The following is a 16,993-nucleotide window of genomic DNA, read 5'->3' on the forward strand; positions in this document are numbered from 1 at the left end:
ACAGGGAAGGAGGCAAAATGAGGAGGCAAAGGAATACATTCCAAGTAAGGGAACAAGACAAAACCCCAGAAAAGGAACTACGTGAAACAGAAATGAGCAACCTACCTGACAGAGAGTTCAAACAAAGAGTGTTAAGGATGCTCACTGATCTGGGGAGAAGAATAGATGAACTCAGTGAGAATGTCAACAAAGAAATGGAAGATATAAAAAAGAACCAATCAGAAATGAAGAATACAATACTGGAAATGAAAAATTCACTAGAGGGACTCAAAAGCAGAGTAGAGGATACAGAAGAACGGATCTGCGAGCTGGATGAAAGACTAGAAAAAACTACCCAAGCGGAACAGGTGAAAGAGAAAAGAATTAAAAAGAGTGAGGACAGTCTAAGGGACCTCTGGGACCACATCAAGCGCACTAACATCCATGTTATAGGGGTCCCGGAAGGAGAAGAGTGAGACAAGGGGGCAGAGAATCTATTTCAAGAAATAATAGATGAAAACTTCCCTAACATAAGGGACAAAACAGACATCCAAGTACAGGAAGCACAGAGAGCCCCAAACAAGATAAACCCAAAGAGGCCCAAACCAAGACACATCATAATCAAAATGTCCAGAATTAAAGATAAAGACAGAATCCTAAAAGCCGCAAGAGAAAGACAAGTTACATACAAAGGAAACCCCATAAGGCTATCAGCTGACTTCTCAGCAGAAACCTTACAGGCTAGAAGAGAGTGGCATGATATATTTAAAGTGCTAAAAGGAAAAAACTTACAGCCAAGAATACTCTACCTGGCAAGGCTATCATTCAAAATCGAAGGAGAGATAAAAATTTCCCAGAGAAGCAAAAATTAAAGGAGTTTGTCACCAAGAAACCAGTGCTACAAGAAATGTTAAAGGGACTGATTTAAGGGGAAAAGAGAAGACCCCAAATTGGAAAAATTATCTATTTCCATGATAAGAGGGTAATGCATACAAATGCACAAAGGGGTTAGATATGATATCAAAAACATAAAATGAGGGAGGAAGGGAGTTAAAGAGTAGAGCTTTGAGACAGAGGTCAAACTAAAGAGACCATCAATTCTGTATAGAAGGAGAAAGGAACAGAGAAGGACTACTAAAACACTGAGGAAAAATAAGTTAAAAAATGTGAGTAAGTACATACTTATCAATAGCTACTTTAAACGTCAATGGACTAAATGCTCCAATTAAAAGGCATAGGGTGGCTGATTGGATAAAACAACAAGACCCATATATATGCTTCATACAAGAGACACACTTCAGACCTAAAGACACTCACAAACAGAAAGTGAAGGGATGGAAAAAGATACTCCATGCAATTGGCAATGAAAAGAAAGCTGGGGTAGCAGTACTCATATCAGACAAAATAGACTTTAAAACAAAAACTGTAAAAAGAGACAAAGAAAGGCATTACGTGACGATCAAGGGAACAATCCAACAAGAGGACGTAACACTTGTAAATATCTACACACCCAATGTAGGTGCACCTAAATATATAAAGCAGTTATTAACAGACATAAAAACAGAAATAGACAGTAACACAATAATAGTAGGGGACTTTAACACTCCACTTACACCAACGGATAGATCATCCAAACAGAAGATCAATAAGGAAACATTGGCCTTAAATGAAACACTAGAACAGATGGACCTAGTAGATGTATACGGAGCATTCCATCCAAAAACCGAAGAATACACGTTCTTTTCAAATGTGCATGGAACATTCTCCAGGATTGATCACATATTAGGCCACAAAACAAGTCTCCATAAATTTAAGAAGATTGAAATAATACCAAGCATCTTTTCTGACCACAATGGTATGAAACTAGAAATCAACTATAGGAAGAAAATCAGAAAAGCCACAAATACGTGGAGATTAAACAAAATGCTACTGAACAACGACTGCGTCAACGAAGAAATCAAAGAAGAAATCAAAAAATACCTGGAGAGAAATGAAAATGAAAATACGACATGCCAGAATTTATGGGATACAGCAAAAGCGGTTCTAAGAGGGAAGTTTATAGCAATACAGGCCTATCTCAACAAACAAGAAAAATCTCAAATAAACAATCTAACAATGCATCTAAAGGAACTGGAAAAAGAAGAACAAACAAAGCCCAAAATCAGTAGAAGAAGGGAAATAATAAAAATCAGAGCAGAAATAAATGAAATAGAGACCAAAAAAGCAATAGAAAAAATTAATAAAACCAAGAGCTGGTTCTTTGAAAACATAAACAAAATTGACAAACTTTTAGCTAGAGTCACCAAGAAAAAAAGAGAGAAGGGTCAAATAAGGAAAATGAGAAATAAAAGAGGAGAAATTACAACAGACACCTCAGAAATACCAAAGATTATAAGAGAATACTATGAAAAGCTATATGCCAACAAATTTGACAATCTGGGAGAAATGGATAAATTCTTAGAATCATACAACCTTCCAAAACTGAATCAAGAAGAAGTAGAGAATTTGAATAGACTAATCACCAGTAAGGAGATCGAAACAGTAATCAAAAACCTCTCCAAGAATAAAAGTCCAGGACCAGGCGGCTTCCCTGGTGAATTCTACCAAACGTTCAAAGAAGACTTAATACGTATCCTTCTCAAACTCTTCCCAAAAATTGAGGAGAGGGGGAAGCTCCCTAACTCATTCTACGAAGCCGACATTACCCTGATACCAAAACCAGACAAGGACAACACAAAAAAAGAAAATTACAGGCCAATATCACTGATGAACATCAATGCAAAAATCCTCAACAAAATACTAGCAAATCGCATACAGCAATACATTAAAAAGATTATACACCATGATCAAGTGGGATTTATTCCAGGTATTCAGGGATGGTTCAACATTCGCAAATCAATCAACGTAATACACCACATTAATAAAAAGAAGAATAAAAATCACATGATCATCTCAATAGATGCAGAGAAAGCATGTGACAAGATACAGCATCCATTTATGATAAAAACTCTGAATAAAATGGGTATAGAAGGAATGTACCTGAACATAATGAAGGCCATATATGACAAACTCACAGCTAATATCATCCTCAATGGTGAAAAACTGAAAGCTGTCCCTCTAAGAACAAGAACCAGGCAAGGATGCCGACTGTCACCACTCCTATTTAACATAGTACTGGAAGTCGTAGCCAGAGCAATCGGGCAAGAAAAAGAAATAAAAGGGATCCAAATTGGAAAGGAAGAAGTGAAACTGTCACTATTTGCAGATGGCATGAGTTTATATATAGAAAACTCTAAAGAATCCACCAGAAAACTTTTACAAGTAATAAATGAATACGGTAAAAGTTGCAGGATACAAAATCAACATACAAAAATCAGTTGCATTTCTATACGCTAACAACGAAGTAGCAGAAAGAGAAATTAAGAATACTATCCCATTTACAATTGCAACAAAAAGAATAAAATACCTAGGAATAAACTTAACCAAAGAGGTGAAAGATCTGTACACTGAAAACTATAAAACATTGCTGAAAGAAATTGAAGAAGACACAAAGAAATGGAAAGATATTCCGTGCTCTTGGATTAGAAGAATTAACATCGTTAAGATGTCCATACTTCCTAAAGCCATCTATAGATTCAATGCAATCCCTATCAAAGTTCCAACAACATTTTTCACAGAAATAGAACAAAGAATCCTAAAATTTGTATGGAACAACAAAAGACCCTGAATAGCTAAAGGAATCCTGAGAAAAAAGAACAAAGCTGGAGGTATCACACTCCCTGATTTCAAAATATACTACAAAGCTATAGTAACCAAAACAGCATTTTACTCGCACAAAAACAGACACACAATTAAATGGAATAGAATCAAAAGCCCAGAAATAAACCCACACATCTATGGACAGGTAATCTTCGACAAAGGAGCCAAGAACATACAGTGGAGAAAAGAAAGTCTCTTCAACAAATGGTGCTGGGAAAACTGGACAGCCACATGCAAATAAATGAAAATAGACCCTTACCTTACACCATACACCATAATTAACTCAAAATGGCTTAAAGACTTGAATGTAAGACTTGAAACTATGAAACTTCTAGAAGAAAACATAGGCAGTACGCTCTTCGACATCGGTCTTAGCAACATATTTTCAAGCACCATGTCTGACCGGGCAAGAGAAACAATAGAAAAAATAACCCAATGGGACTACATCAAATTAAAAAGCTTCTGCACAGCAAAGGAAACCATCAACAAAACAAAAAGACAACCTAACAATTGGGAGAAGATATTTGCAAACTATACATCTGATAAGGGGTTAATCTCTAAAATATATAAAGAACTCATGCATCTCAACAACAAAAAAAACTAACAACCCAATTAAAAAATGGGCAAAAGACCTGAACAGACATTTCTCCAAAGAAGATATACAGATGGCCAACAGGCACATGAAAAGATGTTCAACATCATTAACTAGCAGGGAAATGCAAATCAAAACTACAGTGAGATATCACCTCACGCCCGTCAGAATGGCTATAATTAACAAGACAGGAAACAACGTGTTGGAGAGGATGTGGAGAGAAGGGAACTCTCATACACTGCTGATGGGAGTGCAAACTGGTGCAGCCACTATGGAAAGCAGTATGGAGATTCCTCAAAAAATCAAGGATAGAAGTACCATGTGATCCAGCTATTCCACTGCTGGGTATTTATCCAAAGAACTTGAAAACACCAATGCATAAAGATACATGCACCCCTGTGTTCCTTGCAGCGCTATTCTTGGGCACTTGGAAGCAACCTAAGTGCCCATCAAGGGAGAGTGGGTAAAGATGTGGTATATATACACAATGGAATACTACTCATCAATAAGAAACGATGAAATCCAGCCGTTTGTGACAACATGGATGTACATTGAGGGTATCATGCAAAGTGAAATAAGTCAGAGGCAGAAGGTCAAATACCGTATGATCTCACTCACTAAGCAGTAGATAATAACAACAACAAACAAACACATAGAGACAGAGATTGGATTGGTGGTGACCAGAGGGGAAGGGGTGAGGGATGAGGGCGAAAGGGATAATTCGGCACATGTGTGTGTTGATGGGTTGTAAGCAGTATTTGAGTGGTGAACATGATGTAATCTATGCAGAAATAGAAGTATAATGATGTACACCTGAAATTTATACAATGTTATAAACCAATGTTACTGCAATAAACAAAAAATTAAAAAAAAAAGGTTGGACCCGCAGAGTCCACTGCCCAGATGCACCCCAATGGCTCTTCCCCCCAAAAGGAGGGTCAGTGTGGCATGGAAGGATCACATAGGTACCCTTGACCTCCATGTCACTCTGTATTTTCGTGTTCTGCCAGGTTTGCCCACAGGTACCTGCTTCCAGCATGAGGTGGAAGGGCTTGTTGCAGTTCTGTAAAACCAGTGGGAGTGGGGGGAGGGCAGGGAACTGGTTAATGAAAGCAGTTGCCCGAGGAAAGACTTCATAATCAAATTTTTTAAGGGGAAATAAGATTAATCTCAAGAAAATTTTTTTTTTTCCACAATTTACAGTGCTGATTTTAAAAATAGGAGACTGTTCAAATAGTTACTCTGTGGACATAATTTCATCCTTGCCTTGGCTGCTTTCAGAAAAATAATGCAAAGTCTTCTTATAGTGTATCGTCTTGGGAGAGCAGTGGCCGAGCAGTCTGGGTTCTAGCCCCGCTCTGCCCTCCGCTTCCTGTGTACGTCTGTCTTTCCAACTGTGTAGTGAAGGCTTTTGGATTGGAAGATCTCTTGGGACCCTCTCAACTCCAGTACCCTAACATGTTCTTTGGGTCTCTGAGGTTGTGGTAGATCCTGACCTCAGTAACACCATAATTTTGATCTTTCTAGAGTAAGATGAGTGGAGTGAGGGAACTGGTATATGGAGGCACAGGGGGGTGGTATTGGTGGCAGAAGGTCCAAAGAGGCTCCATACAAGTGAGTGTAAACCCTCAGTTCCATCCTGCTTTTGCCACCAGAAGGTGATCAGATATTTGAAAGACGAAAATTGACTTTACTAAGACCCCAAGATTGGCTGTCTTAAGAAATGAAGAAACTTTAAGTTAATGCTGTAACTCATTACATGCATGTCTTAAGCCTTGTCAAATGAATCAGCAATAATTTAAGCAGTGAAAAGGTAGAAAAGTGAAAAGGTTGTACCTTAGGTATCACTATCTAAGGTATAGTTTATACCTAGGTATAGTTACTTAAGGTTAGGAATCTTTTATCAAATAGGGGGCTATGATTAGAGTCTATGAAATAATGATGAGTATAAAGTAAGCAACAGAGAATGGGTGAATTCATCAAATACCAGTATACTTGAATGAAGAGCCATTCTTTTAAACCTTAAAATTGGTTAAGATGAAGATAGAAATGTAAAAACAGTGTTTATTAACACTAGAGGTGCTGCCATGTGGAAATATAAAAGTTTTTATTCAACGAATGAGGGTAAACTTGTGCATGCAAGGTCTATCAATGAACATTAAGAGAAATGAGAAATGCTTAGGGAACATCTCTGAACTCTGGATGTGACATCAAGGGAGACAGCTGTGCCCTTCTTCTACATCAGGGGTTGGCAAACTTTTTCTGTAAAGGGTTGGATAGCAAATATTTTAGGCTTGCAGGCCATATGGTCTCTGTCTACTCAACCTACCATCATAGTGTGAAGTAGCCATATACACTATGTAAATGAATGGGTGTGACTGTGTTCCAATAAAACTTTATTTACCAGTCACAGGCAGTGGGCAAGATTTGGCCTGTGTGCCATAGTTTGCCTACCTGTTTGTGGGTGAAAGCTAGGGTCCCTAAGTATTTCTCCTTTCTAGGCCTCAGTCTGTGGCTCCTGTCAAATAAGGAGTTGGTTTAGATGATCTCTGACATTTTTCAGGTTTTGTGTCTTTTTAGTACTTCTCTCTGAAGCTACGTGATCCACAAGGCTGACCCAGAGTGATACTTCTTTTATTTGTAAGGTCAAATTTTTAAAAAGCCAGCTTGGACAAATTTGTAAGTCCCTAGAGCAGAGTTTCTCAGCCTTGGCACTGTTGACGTTTGGGGCTGAATAATCCTTTATTGTGGGGAGCTGTCCTGTGCATTGTAGTCTGTTGAGCAGCATCTCTGAACTCCTCTTACACACTAGATGCCAGTAGCACTTACGCTCCTGCCACCCGCCCCCCCCCCCACCAGTTATGACAACCAAAAATGTCTCCAGACATTGCCAGATGTCCCCCGGGAAGCAAAATCACCCCTGTTGAGAACCACTGCTCTAGAGACTTTAAGCATAAATTGAAGAATACCAAAAATGGAAGTCAGACCAGGAATGCAACCCAGGACAGCCACCAAGATAAGCACATTTCTTCAGGTACAAGTAAAAAAGCCAAAACCCAAAGGAACAAATGAGCTTATGAGAACGAGAAGGGCTTGGGGTGGCCTTGTGGTGTAGTGGTTAAAGTTTGGCATGCTCTGATTTGGTGGCCCGGGTTTGTGGGTTCAGATCCCAGGCACGGACCTACACCACTCATCAGCCATACTGTGGCAGCGAGCCACGTATAAAATAGAGGAAGATTGGCAACAGATGTTAGCTCAGGGCAAATCTTCCTCAAGCCAAAAAAAAAAAAAAAGAAAGATTGGCAACAGATGTTAGCTCAAGGTGAATCCTTCTCAGCAAAAAAAAAAAAAAAAAAAAAAAAGAAAAGAAAGAGAAGGGCAATGAGAATTGTATTCACCCAATCGAAGGAGGCTGGAAAGTTGGTAGCAGATTGCTTTTTAATGTTGATTTAGATCATTTTATGGAAACTGTTCCTGAAACTATTGAATCAAAATAGAGGACTATCTATAACCAGTAGCTGAAAAGTCACAAACAAAGATGGATGAAGAGAGATCACTATTAGAGAAACACCAAGAATATTTAATTTTCACTAGTTTTATATTGTTTGGTGAGATCTCTAGCAGAAAGAATTCATACTGGGTGAATACATTTATATTGTTTGATGAGATCTCTAGCAGAAAGAATTCATACTGGGTGAACACCTTATCTATGAAGCCTGGGGTTTTTGTTTTGTTTTGCTTTAAATGGATAAATCAAGTGTGGTTTATTCCTACAATGAAATATTATTTAGTGGAGAAAATGAATGCAGTACAGCTTCATACAACTACATAGAGGGATACTTGAAGGTAGGTTTTAAATGTCAGTGAAGCTGGTCCTTTAACAAATCCAGATCACATAGCTGGCTTGTGGGTTAGTTACAATTAAAAGCCACAATCATCTGTATTCAACAATAAGGTTGCGCTTGATTTCCATCTACCTTTTATTTATGCCCATAATATTTCTTTGAAGAATTCATTCTCTTCCACTTGTGAGTAATATTAATCATAGTCGACATGCCCTGAATGTCCAAATGGCTTTGTACAAGGAATTTTTTTTGTCTTGGTTTGCGTCTTATTTTCCTACAGTGACTTAAATTAGTGTGATGTTTTCTAAACATCTGATCTAAGTGATCTAAGAGCTCTAGAAACACTAATTCTAGTCTCAGTCTCTGCTTTTGACTTGCTCTGTGACCTGGGGCAGTCTCTCCCCTGCTGAGGAAATGGTTTCTTCGTCTGTAAAATGGAAGTGAGATTCCCCATCTCTGGCCCCAGGGTGGCTACGTAAGAAGTATCTTTGAAGCCTTGTTTAAAATTTAGATTTCTGTGCTTCCCTCCCAGGTTCTGATTGTGTAGTCTAGGGTAAGGCCTAGGAAGCCCAACTGATTGTAGTGCATGGCCATGTTTGAGAACAGTTAGAGATGATCTCTAAGGTCCTTTCAGCTCTAAAATGCAGTGGTTATGTGAAATACATATTTCCCTAAATGTCCTTTATTATATACTACAAGGAATCATTGAGGTTAATACATTGTAAATTGCCCCAGATATACACATTGGTACAGCTTTACATAAACTTGATTGCTCTAATGTAGTCAGCTTATGGCTCGAGAGATAATCTTGATCCCCACTGTGTGTTGGAAGATGATTTCCCTTTTCACCAGGATGCCATCTCATAACGTCTGTTTTCAGTCTTGGATTTAGAGAAGAATTAAATAGTTTGACATCTTGATTTCCATATAACAATAAAGTGGAATAAAATTAGAAATTCCATGTGTTGTTAATGTCTGTTTGTTTGTTTTTCTTTAATTTACAGAATGCTCTTTTCAGTTGCATTAGCAGAAATGAAAGTAAGTATATTGTTGATGATTATATTAGCAGTCCAAAGAGCAAAACACAGTTTAAAGAATGTGATTTAGCTGTTATACATATTGCCAAGACCCTGGTGTTATAACTTAGGCTGTCAGTAAGCCATCGGAAGTAATGTACACAGCAGGATTCTGATAGGCTCTTTCCTCTGGAGTGTTCAGGCCATTCTTGAATTATAGCAATTCCCCTGTCCTAACTGCAGATTTACAAAGCAGCTACTAGTGCTAGATGTGCTAGAGGAGAGCGTGCCCCACTTGAATAAATAGGATCACTTTCAGAAGGTACTCGCTCCCACGTGACACAGTGTAGCGCTTGCTGAGGGCTGCCTCTCAGTTCATTCAGCAGACGTTCATTGACTACGTGCTCTGTGCGGGGCAGACGCACATCTGTGGGGGACACAATCTGTGCACAAAGAACGCTGGGACACAGTGGATGTGGGGTAGCGTGACTGATAAAGGGCTGTGGAAGTTCAGAGGAAGTAGGGATCACACCCTGTAGGGGTGCTAAAGGTGACTTGGTAGCTGAGCTGGGCCTGGAAGGATGGACAAGATATGAACAGTGGAGACTGGAGGAAGGACGTTCCAGGTGAAGGGAATAATGAGAATGGTTAGCGATGGGGAAACACATCTGAGGAACAAGGAACAAGGAGTTGTTTAGATTAGCTTGGCAGTGGGGTGTATCAAAGTGATGAGAAATATTGGCTGTCTGTACTTTGTCTTCTACCCTTTCTAACTGGGGCTTAGTTCAGGATTTCCCAGATAGTCTCTGGCATGTAATCTTATGTCCCCCCATACTGGTGAAGAAGCCAGCAGAATGGGGGAATCAGAAGATAGGCATCCTTCCTGTTCTCACTTGTATCTCTTCTGTCCTCAGCATCCCCTCCCCAACCCCCAGTTTATCCTCAGTGAGGTTGACAGTGATAAATGTAACCATTAATTGTTCTTTGTGCTGAAAGTGAAGAATTCAGCAATGCTCACAGTAAGTTTGGTAGTAATTACAAGTCAAAAACTTAGGTGGTGCAGTAGGTATGAAACAGTTTCCTGGTCCAGGAAACTGAGGCTTGTCCTACATCAGTTCAGTCCTAGTTTCGTTAATTTGTATATGATTTTATCATTATCATTATTTCTGGAAGTTGCCTGCATTCCCTGCTCATTCCTGGTCTGTGGAATTCACCAGAAACCTGATTCTGGTTCCTCCACAACCATCTCTAATAATTTTCAGAGATTTCCTACCTGCCTTTCTCTTAACCTTTTCCTGCCATACCTCTGCGTTGGCTCCCTTCAGCTTCCTGCAGACCCCTTAGCCTCTCCTGTGGGAGTCTCTTGCTCTTCTCCATTATAAATCCCCCATCTGCACCCCTAGCCACTTATCTAGCTCTGCCCAAATACCATAAACGGTCCCCTTTGATTTATAAAAATATGTAAGTCCAGAATCATATTTATTTCAAATGTGGGTTTTACTCTTCAGGTCAAGCAGGTCATATCAGTTGTGAGGTGAAGACTGTTTCAGTTTAGGTGTATTCTTGGAGATGTTCAAACACTATAGAACTTTTGGGGTTTTGTTTCAAGATATACGGTTGTATAATTGTCAAATTCATGAGATGATCCTGATATCTCTTAGTTTGTATAAATGTGAGGCATTTTGGGTTTTGTTTTATTTTGGTTTTGTTTGTTTTGCTTTGCTTTGTTTGTTTGTAAATCTCCACAAATCTAACATGGAAAGAAGCTGTTCTAGTGGTTCTCAACATGGGCACTATTGGCATTTGGGGAGACAGTTTTGGTAGTGTGAGACTGTCCTGCGCTTTGCAGAGCATTCAGTAGCCATCACCCCCACGCATTAAAAGCCAACAGTGGCCCCCCAAGTCACCATGAACACCAGAGACACTTCCACATGCATTCAAATTCTCCCAGGGAGGTGGTACTGCTCCTGCTGAGACCCACTGGACTATAGACTGTAAGTTGATGGATAGTGACTTTCTTATACCAGTGAGCACCTGAATGTCGCCATGGCTGTGCCTCCAGTAGTGTTGATTTTAAGTTTTAAGATGGTAAAAAATCTTAAGTTTTAAGAGTGATTTTAAGACAATACTTGTCTTCTATGGTATGGTTTTATTTCTCAAATTCAAAAAGACACACATTGTTCCAGCATTATGGGGATGATTTAATGTTAGCAAATAGCTGGTTCCATTTCAATGTCATCTCCTTTTCTTCCTTCAGTGGGATCAGTTTGTTGCAGTTATGCAGGCCATCACACAAACTGCCGAGAATACTGTCAAGCCATTTTTCGAACAGACTCTTCCCCTGGCCCATCTCAGATCAAAGCAGTGGAAAACTATTGTGCCTCTATTAGTCCACAATTAATACACTGTGTGAACAATTACACCCAATCTTATCCAATGAGGAACCCAACAGATAGTAAGTAAAAAGTTACACTTTCCTCTCATTTTGGTCTTTGGTAAAATAATTTGTAAAAAGGAAGTAAATTCTTGAAGATATCTGTAGTCCAGATCATTTGGGAAACACCAGACTTCCTTTGGTGTTTAGATTTAGCTGTTTGGACTTTACTGTCACAGCTAAAAGATGCCAAGAAAGACGGAACTGTCAAAGCTATGAAGAAACAGGCACTGGGAGAATTCAGTGGTATGGATATTTTGGGGGGAAGTTGAATTTTGACTGTGAGAATTTCAAATTAATCATATCTTTTAATCTAGCAATTCCGTTTCTCAGAATTTGTCCTTCAAGAAAACTCACGAATTTGCAAAAATGTATCTATGAATATAAAGGATGTTCCCTACAACATTGGTGGTAATAGACAAAAATTAGAGATAACCCAAAGATCCATCAATGGAGTATTGATTAAAATTGATTCAATAAATCATATATGTATATAATAACAACACTATACAACCAACATAAACAAGTATGTTTACATTGAATTCCAAGATACACTAAGCAAATAAAGCAAGTTGCAGAACTAAATGTATAGTATGACATATTTATTTTTAGTTCTATACCTATTTGTTCCACATTTTATGTATCTGTAATGTTTCAGTTTTTACTAATGAACAGTTATTACTTTATAGTAAAAACATCATCGAGCTAGCCCTGATGACCTAGTGGTTAATGTTTGACATTCACCACTTTGGCAGCCTGAGTTTGCTTCCTGGTCACGGAACCACACCACCTATCTGTCAGTTGCCATGCTGTGGTGGTGGCTCACATAGACGAACTAGAACGACTTACAACTAGGATATACCACCATGTACTGGGGCTCTGGGGAGGGAAAAAAAAAAGGAAGATTGGCAACAGGTGTTAGCTCAGCGTGACTCTCTCCCTGCAAAAAAAAAAAAATATCATAAAAACGAGAAGAGATCCTGATAACTTTTTTTAATCAAGGCCTCCTAATGAAGCTGCACCTTATGGAGTCTTCAGTGTTGCAGCTTTGTACGTCTTATAATTGATGTTCTTCATTTAGAGATGATCAAACTTTTAAAAACTCACTAATTAACCAAACTGACAAAAGACTTATAAGATTTATAAGCCAGATGCCAATGTTTTGATTTATGCTGGGCTGTGAAATACTGTTTTTGTAAACTCAAAAGCAGTGCTGTGTGCCTTGTTTGGCCGGCAGGTAAAGCAGAACTCTCAGACTTACGACCTTCTGTGGTGTGGCTGTGTGATGAAGATCAGAGGACAGAGCATTTGCCGCAAACAGCCTTCATTCATTGTAAAGGCAGATCTGTCTTCACTGACATTAGGCTGCCCAGAGCTGCTGCTGCTGGAGCCTAGGTGATAGCAGCTCCCAAAACAGCAGAACGATGTTTTAAGGGTAGAAGAACAACCATCTCAGATGTCTGTGCTAATACAGAGGAAATCTGGAAAAGAAAGCTACAAACAGATATGTCTGAATAGGTTTCTTAAAAAGTCAAGACGCCTGAGAATAGTACCTCAAAGAAACCCTTCTGAATTCTGTAGTCTGGTTGAAAGTGTTCTTTTACTTTCTGATTCTTTGTAGAAAATTAAAGGCTGAAGCAAACTGATATTTTGTCAGAGTTTGCTGTTGTATTATTTCAATTACAACTTAAATTAATTAATATGCACAGATTTCTAAAAGCTTTATATCCCATGATGTGATGAAATATGGTGTTTGTGGTTATTGCTATTAAAATGTCATCTCTCTCATTATGTCAAGAACAAAATCCCTTTTCGGCAGTCGTTTCTAGCATGAAATAGTTCCAGTTTGATCTACAATACCTTTTCCAGGAACATAAAATACCTTGAATGTGAGGGCTTGTTAGGTGTAGGATGACCTTTCACTTATGTAGGAATGGTGCTAGAGGTCTCATGACTGGGGACAGTGGTGAATTCTGGTAACAGATACTAGTCCACCTTTAGCTCCTTGCTTATTTGCTACACTGCAAAGTAATGGAGAGAGAATTTGGTAGGCCCTGTATCTTGCAGATACTGACATTTGACTCAGAGTAGTAATGGTTTCCAGTACACCACCGTGTTCTGTTCTGAGCAGGGCATGACGTAAAACCAGCTAATTAAGTCACTTATATTCTGAAACGTAGGTTTATATTGCTGTGACAGAGCTGAAGACCATGCTTGCCAAAATGCCTGCAAGAGAATTCTGATGTCTAAGAAAACAGAAATGGAGATTGTGGATGGCCTCATCGAGGGTTGTAAGACCCAGCCCTTGCCTCAGGATCCTCTTTGGCAGTGTTTTCTCGAAAGCTCACAATCTGTTCACCCTGGAGTCACTCTACACCCTCCTCCCTCTACAGGCCTCGATGGGGCTAAATTGCATTGTTGTTCTAAAGCAAATACTTCAACATGTAGGTCAGTATCTCAATTTCCTTGATTAAAACCAGTAGAAAATAGCATTTTAATTGATGATTTTAAGTCTGGCAAATATGTGTTATTTTCTTGCACTGTATACACTTAAGCGTTTAGAAGATATAAAATCTTTCATTCTTTCATCCAGCAAGTATTTACTGAGCTTCATGTGTCCGTAAATCATTGTTTTTGTACATTGAGTGCTAAAAGCACTGTGTTTTGGAGTATGGAGGATTAGCATTGGCAGGGCAATAAATATTTAAAGATGATGCGATATGGGTTCTATCCTCAAGGTTATCATTAAGTAAGCTTACAATTTAGAAGATATTTTTATCTGACATTTAAGGGATATTTTCTTTGTTAAATTATGAAACTTTGACCTTAAGCAACCTTTTGTATAGATTGGTGAGTAACCTGGGTTGACACTTAGACCCAAAGTTAGATAGCAGTGTATTGGCATTCATTTGGGTGATACACTTAGGGATAAAAAATTAACAATACAAATATAGGATGGAGGAAACACAATCTAGAGACAAGAATAAATGGAGAGAAGGTCATACTAGAACACAGGTGAAAGAGAAGTTTGCTTTATTAGGGATATTTTGAGTGAAAAGGGACTGCATATTACTAGAATATCCTGAAATGAATATGATATACCAGGAGTGAAACAGTCTTTCCTGTGGCTTCTAAATTGGATGGACCTTTACCAAAAAATTGTGCCTAGAATAGCTCATCAAACTTTACCAAAAATATGAAAAATCTGGAAAATATCCAAAGAAAATTAACAGAAAGGCTTAAAGAGAAGTTAAGTTGGTCCTATAATTAAGGAAATTGGGTTGCTGATAGTAATTAATAAATGTATTTATGGAAAGGAAACTGAGTAATTCTTTGAATGTCCACAAAAAACTGTATGCCCTGTAGTCCCTAGAGATTGGAATGGCTGTGTCATCCCAGAAGAACTTCAGTAAGAAACACTGTTTGCCCTCTTGATGTAAGGTTTTATGGTTTACTGAATACTTTCACTTCCATCTTATTTTGTCCTCGTGAAACCTTATAAAATGATTGGTATCATCTTATGATTAGTCTCAATTTGTATAATTTCTGTTTATATATAAAAAACTAACTCTGAGATGTTAAACAGTCTTTCCAAGGTCATACAGAAAGTTAAGGCCTAGAGAAAGGACTGGTTTCCAGATCAAGGTATCTAATGTAACTTGATCTCAGCTTCCTCGTCCCCATGATGTGTGAGCTCCATTGAGAGCCAGGAATATTGTTTCTTTCATTCACCACTGCATGTCCAGTGCCTCCAAGAGGGCCCCATGCAAAATAGGCACTCAGTAAAGCCTGGTAGAGTGAATGAACAAACAGAAGTAAAGATACTCTCCTCATAGGGATACTTGGGGGAGTCAAATAAAATGTGACAGGCATGGAGAATTTTTACTTGTGACTTTGTATATTTTGGTAGTATTAAAATTTTGTATTACTTGTATTACTTTTTTTTTACATTTTTATGGCATTTATAAATTTAAAAAATGAACCTGATGAATATCATGTGTGAAAGCACTTTAGAAATGGTACTGATACCGTTTTAGCTATATACATGCTCTTGAGTTGCTTTGTAATCATCAAGTACTGAAAATAAGCATACATACATACAATAATAGTATATAGAAGCTTTGGAATTCATAAGCCTTTTTATGTAGGCTATCTTGGTATATCTTAAGGAATATGAGTGGCTTTAGGATAGTTTTTCAGGGAGAAACTAGTGAACCCTAAGTCTATAATGCTTCTAAAAAGAAGTCTGAGGACCATGTCACAGTTTTGCCTACTGTGATTAGAACATAAATATAGTGGAATATATCTTTGTGGAGGCAAAACTGTATGCTTTACCTTACTTTAAGTAAAGGTAGAAGAGAGATGAGATATATAGAGGGAAATAATTGTGCTTAGAATAAGGATGTACAAATACTATAATTAAACATTAAATTTAGCACTGAGCTTTCTAGCAACCATGGCAAAAGGGAAAGAGATGGATGATAAGGGAAGGCTAACTTTTTCATGGAAAAATCACTTTTTCTGGCCCTAAATTCTAGGAGATAGATCTTAGTCTTTTGGTTTTTGTACTTTTTTTCTCATTTATATTCTAAACTAGAGTTCATAGAGTTTGCATTTTATGCGAGTCAAATATTTATTCATTTGGCTCATCCATATGTTTCTGCATTTGTGCTTTTGTTTATATGTTTCTCCATTTGTGCTTTTGTTTCAGGGAACTGTGCACTAAACTTTATAGCATGAGCTGGGGCAATACACAGAGTTGGCAAGAGTTTGATCGCTTTTGTGAATATAATCCAGTGGAAGTGTCCATGTTGACCTGTTTAGCAGATGTTCGGGAACCTTGTCAGTTGGGCTGTAGAAACCTTACTTACTGTACTAATTTTAACAACAGGTAGGAGCAAATTATTGTACATGGAATGGAAATATTTTTTATCATTAATTATCTTGTTTTTAAATAAGTGAAAAGACCACTTTACTCTGATTTTCTTCCTGCCAAGTTAAAAGGAAGTAGTATTTCTTTATGATTTCATCTTTAAACGGTATATTCCATCTGGTAAATCACCCCTGGGAAAGGAAGCACTATAACCAAATCCTTTCTAATCTAGAAATACTTCAAGCTTCTAGAATTCGAAGAATCTCTTCTGCCTTTAGTCTACCATTCTTCCTGTCTCCCTTCTACTACACCACCAGTGGAAACAATTCATTGTAGAATAAATCACTGAACAATTTGGTCATCCAGATGCCCTCTTGTGGACAGTTTACTGTGAAAGACCTGCAGACTAGTTGAGGTTCCCACTCAGTGAGTCCCCTATTTCATACAAAAATATTTTCTTTACAGAAGCAATTTGAATAGGTATGTTCCTAAGGT

General features: G+C 38.2%; 1 protein-coding gene across 5 annotated transcripts in view; it reads left to right on the plus strand.

Annotated features, from left to right (window-relative positions):
• The window catches only part of RECK (reversion inducing cysteine rich protein with kazal motifs), a 111,548-nt gene that overhangs the window by 39,521 nt on the left and 55,034 nt on the right, over positions 1-16,993 (plus strand). For all 5 annotated transcript variants that reach the window (XM_058523511.1, XM_058523512.1, XM_058523513.1 and 2 more), the window contains 4 exons: positions 9,180-9,213; positions 11,449-11,646; positions 13,806-14,073; positions 16,337-16,516. In XM_058523511.1, coding sequence (XP_058379494.1) covers positions 9,180-9,213; positions 11,449-11,646; positions 13,806-14,073; positions 16,337-16,516 — 680 coding nt within the window. The remainder of the gene's footprint in view (positions 1-9,179; positions 9,214-11,448; positions 11,647-13,805; positions 14,074-16,336; positions 16,517-16,993) is intronic.

The sequence above is a fragment of the Diceros bicornis genome, chromosome 28 (genome assembly GCF_020826845.1).
Source record: "Diceros bicornis minor isolate mBicDic1 chromosome 28, mDicBic1.mat.cur, whole genome shotgun sequence".
Classification (NCBI taxonomy): domain Eukaryota; kingdom Metazoa; phylum Chordata; class Mammalia; order Perissodactyla; family Rhinocerotidae; genus Diceros; species Diceros bicornis.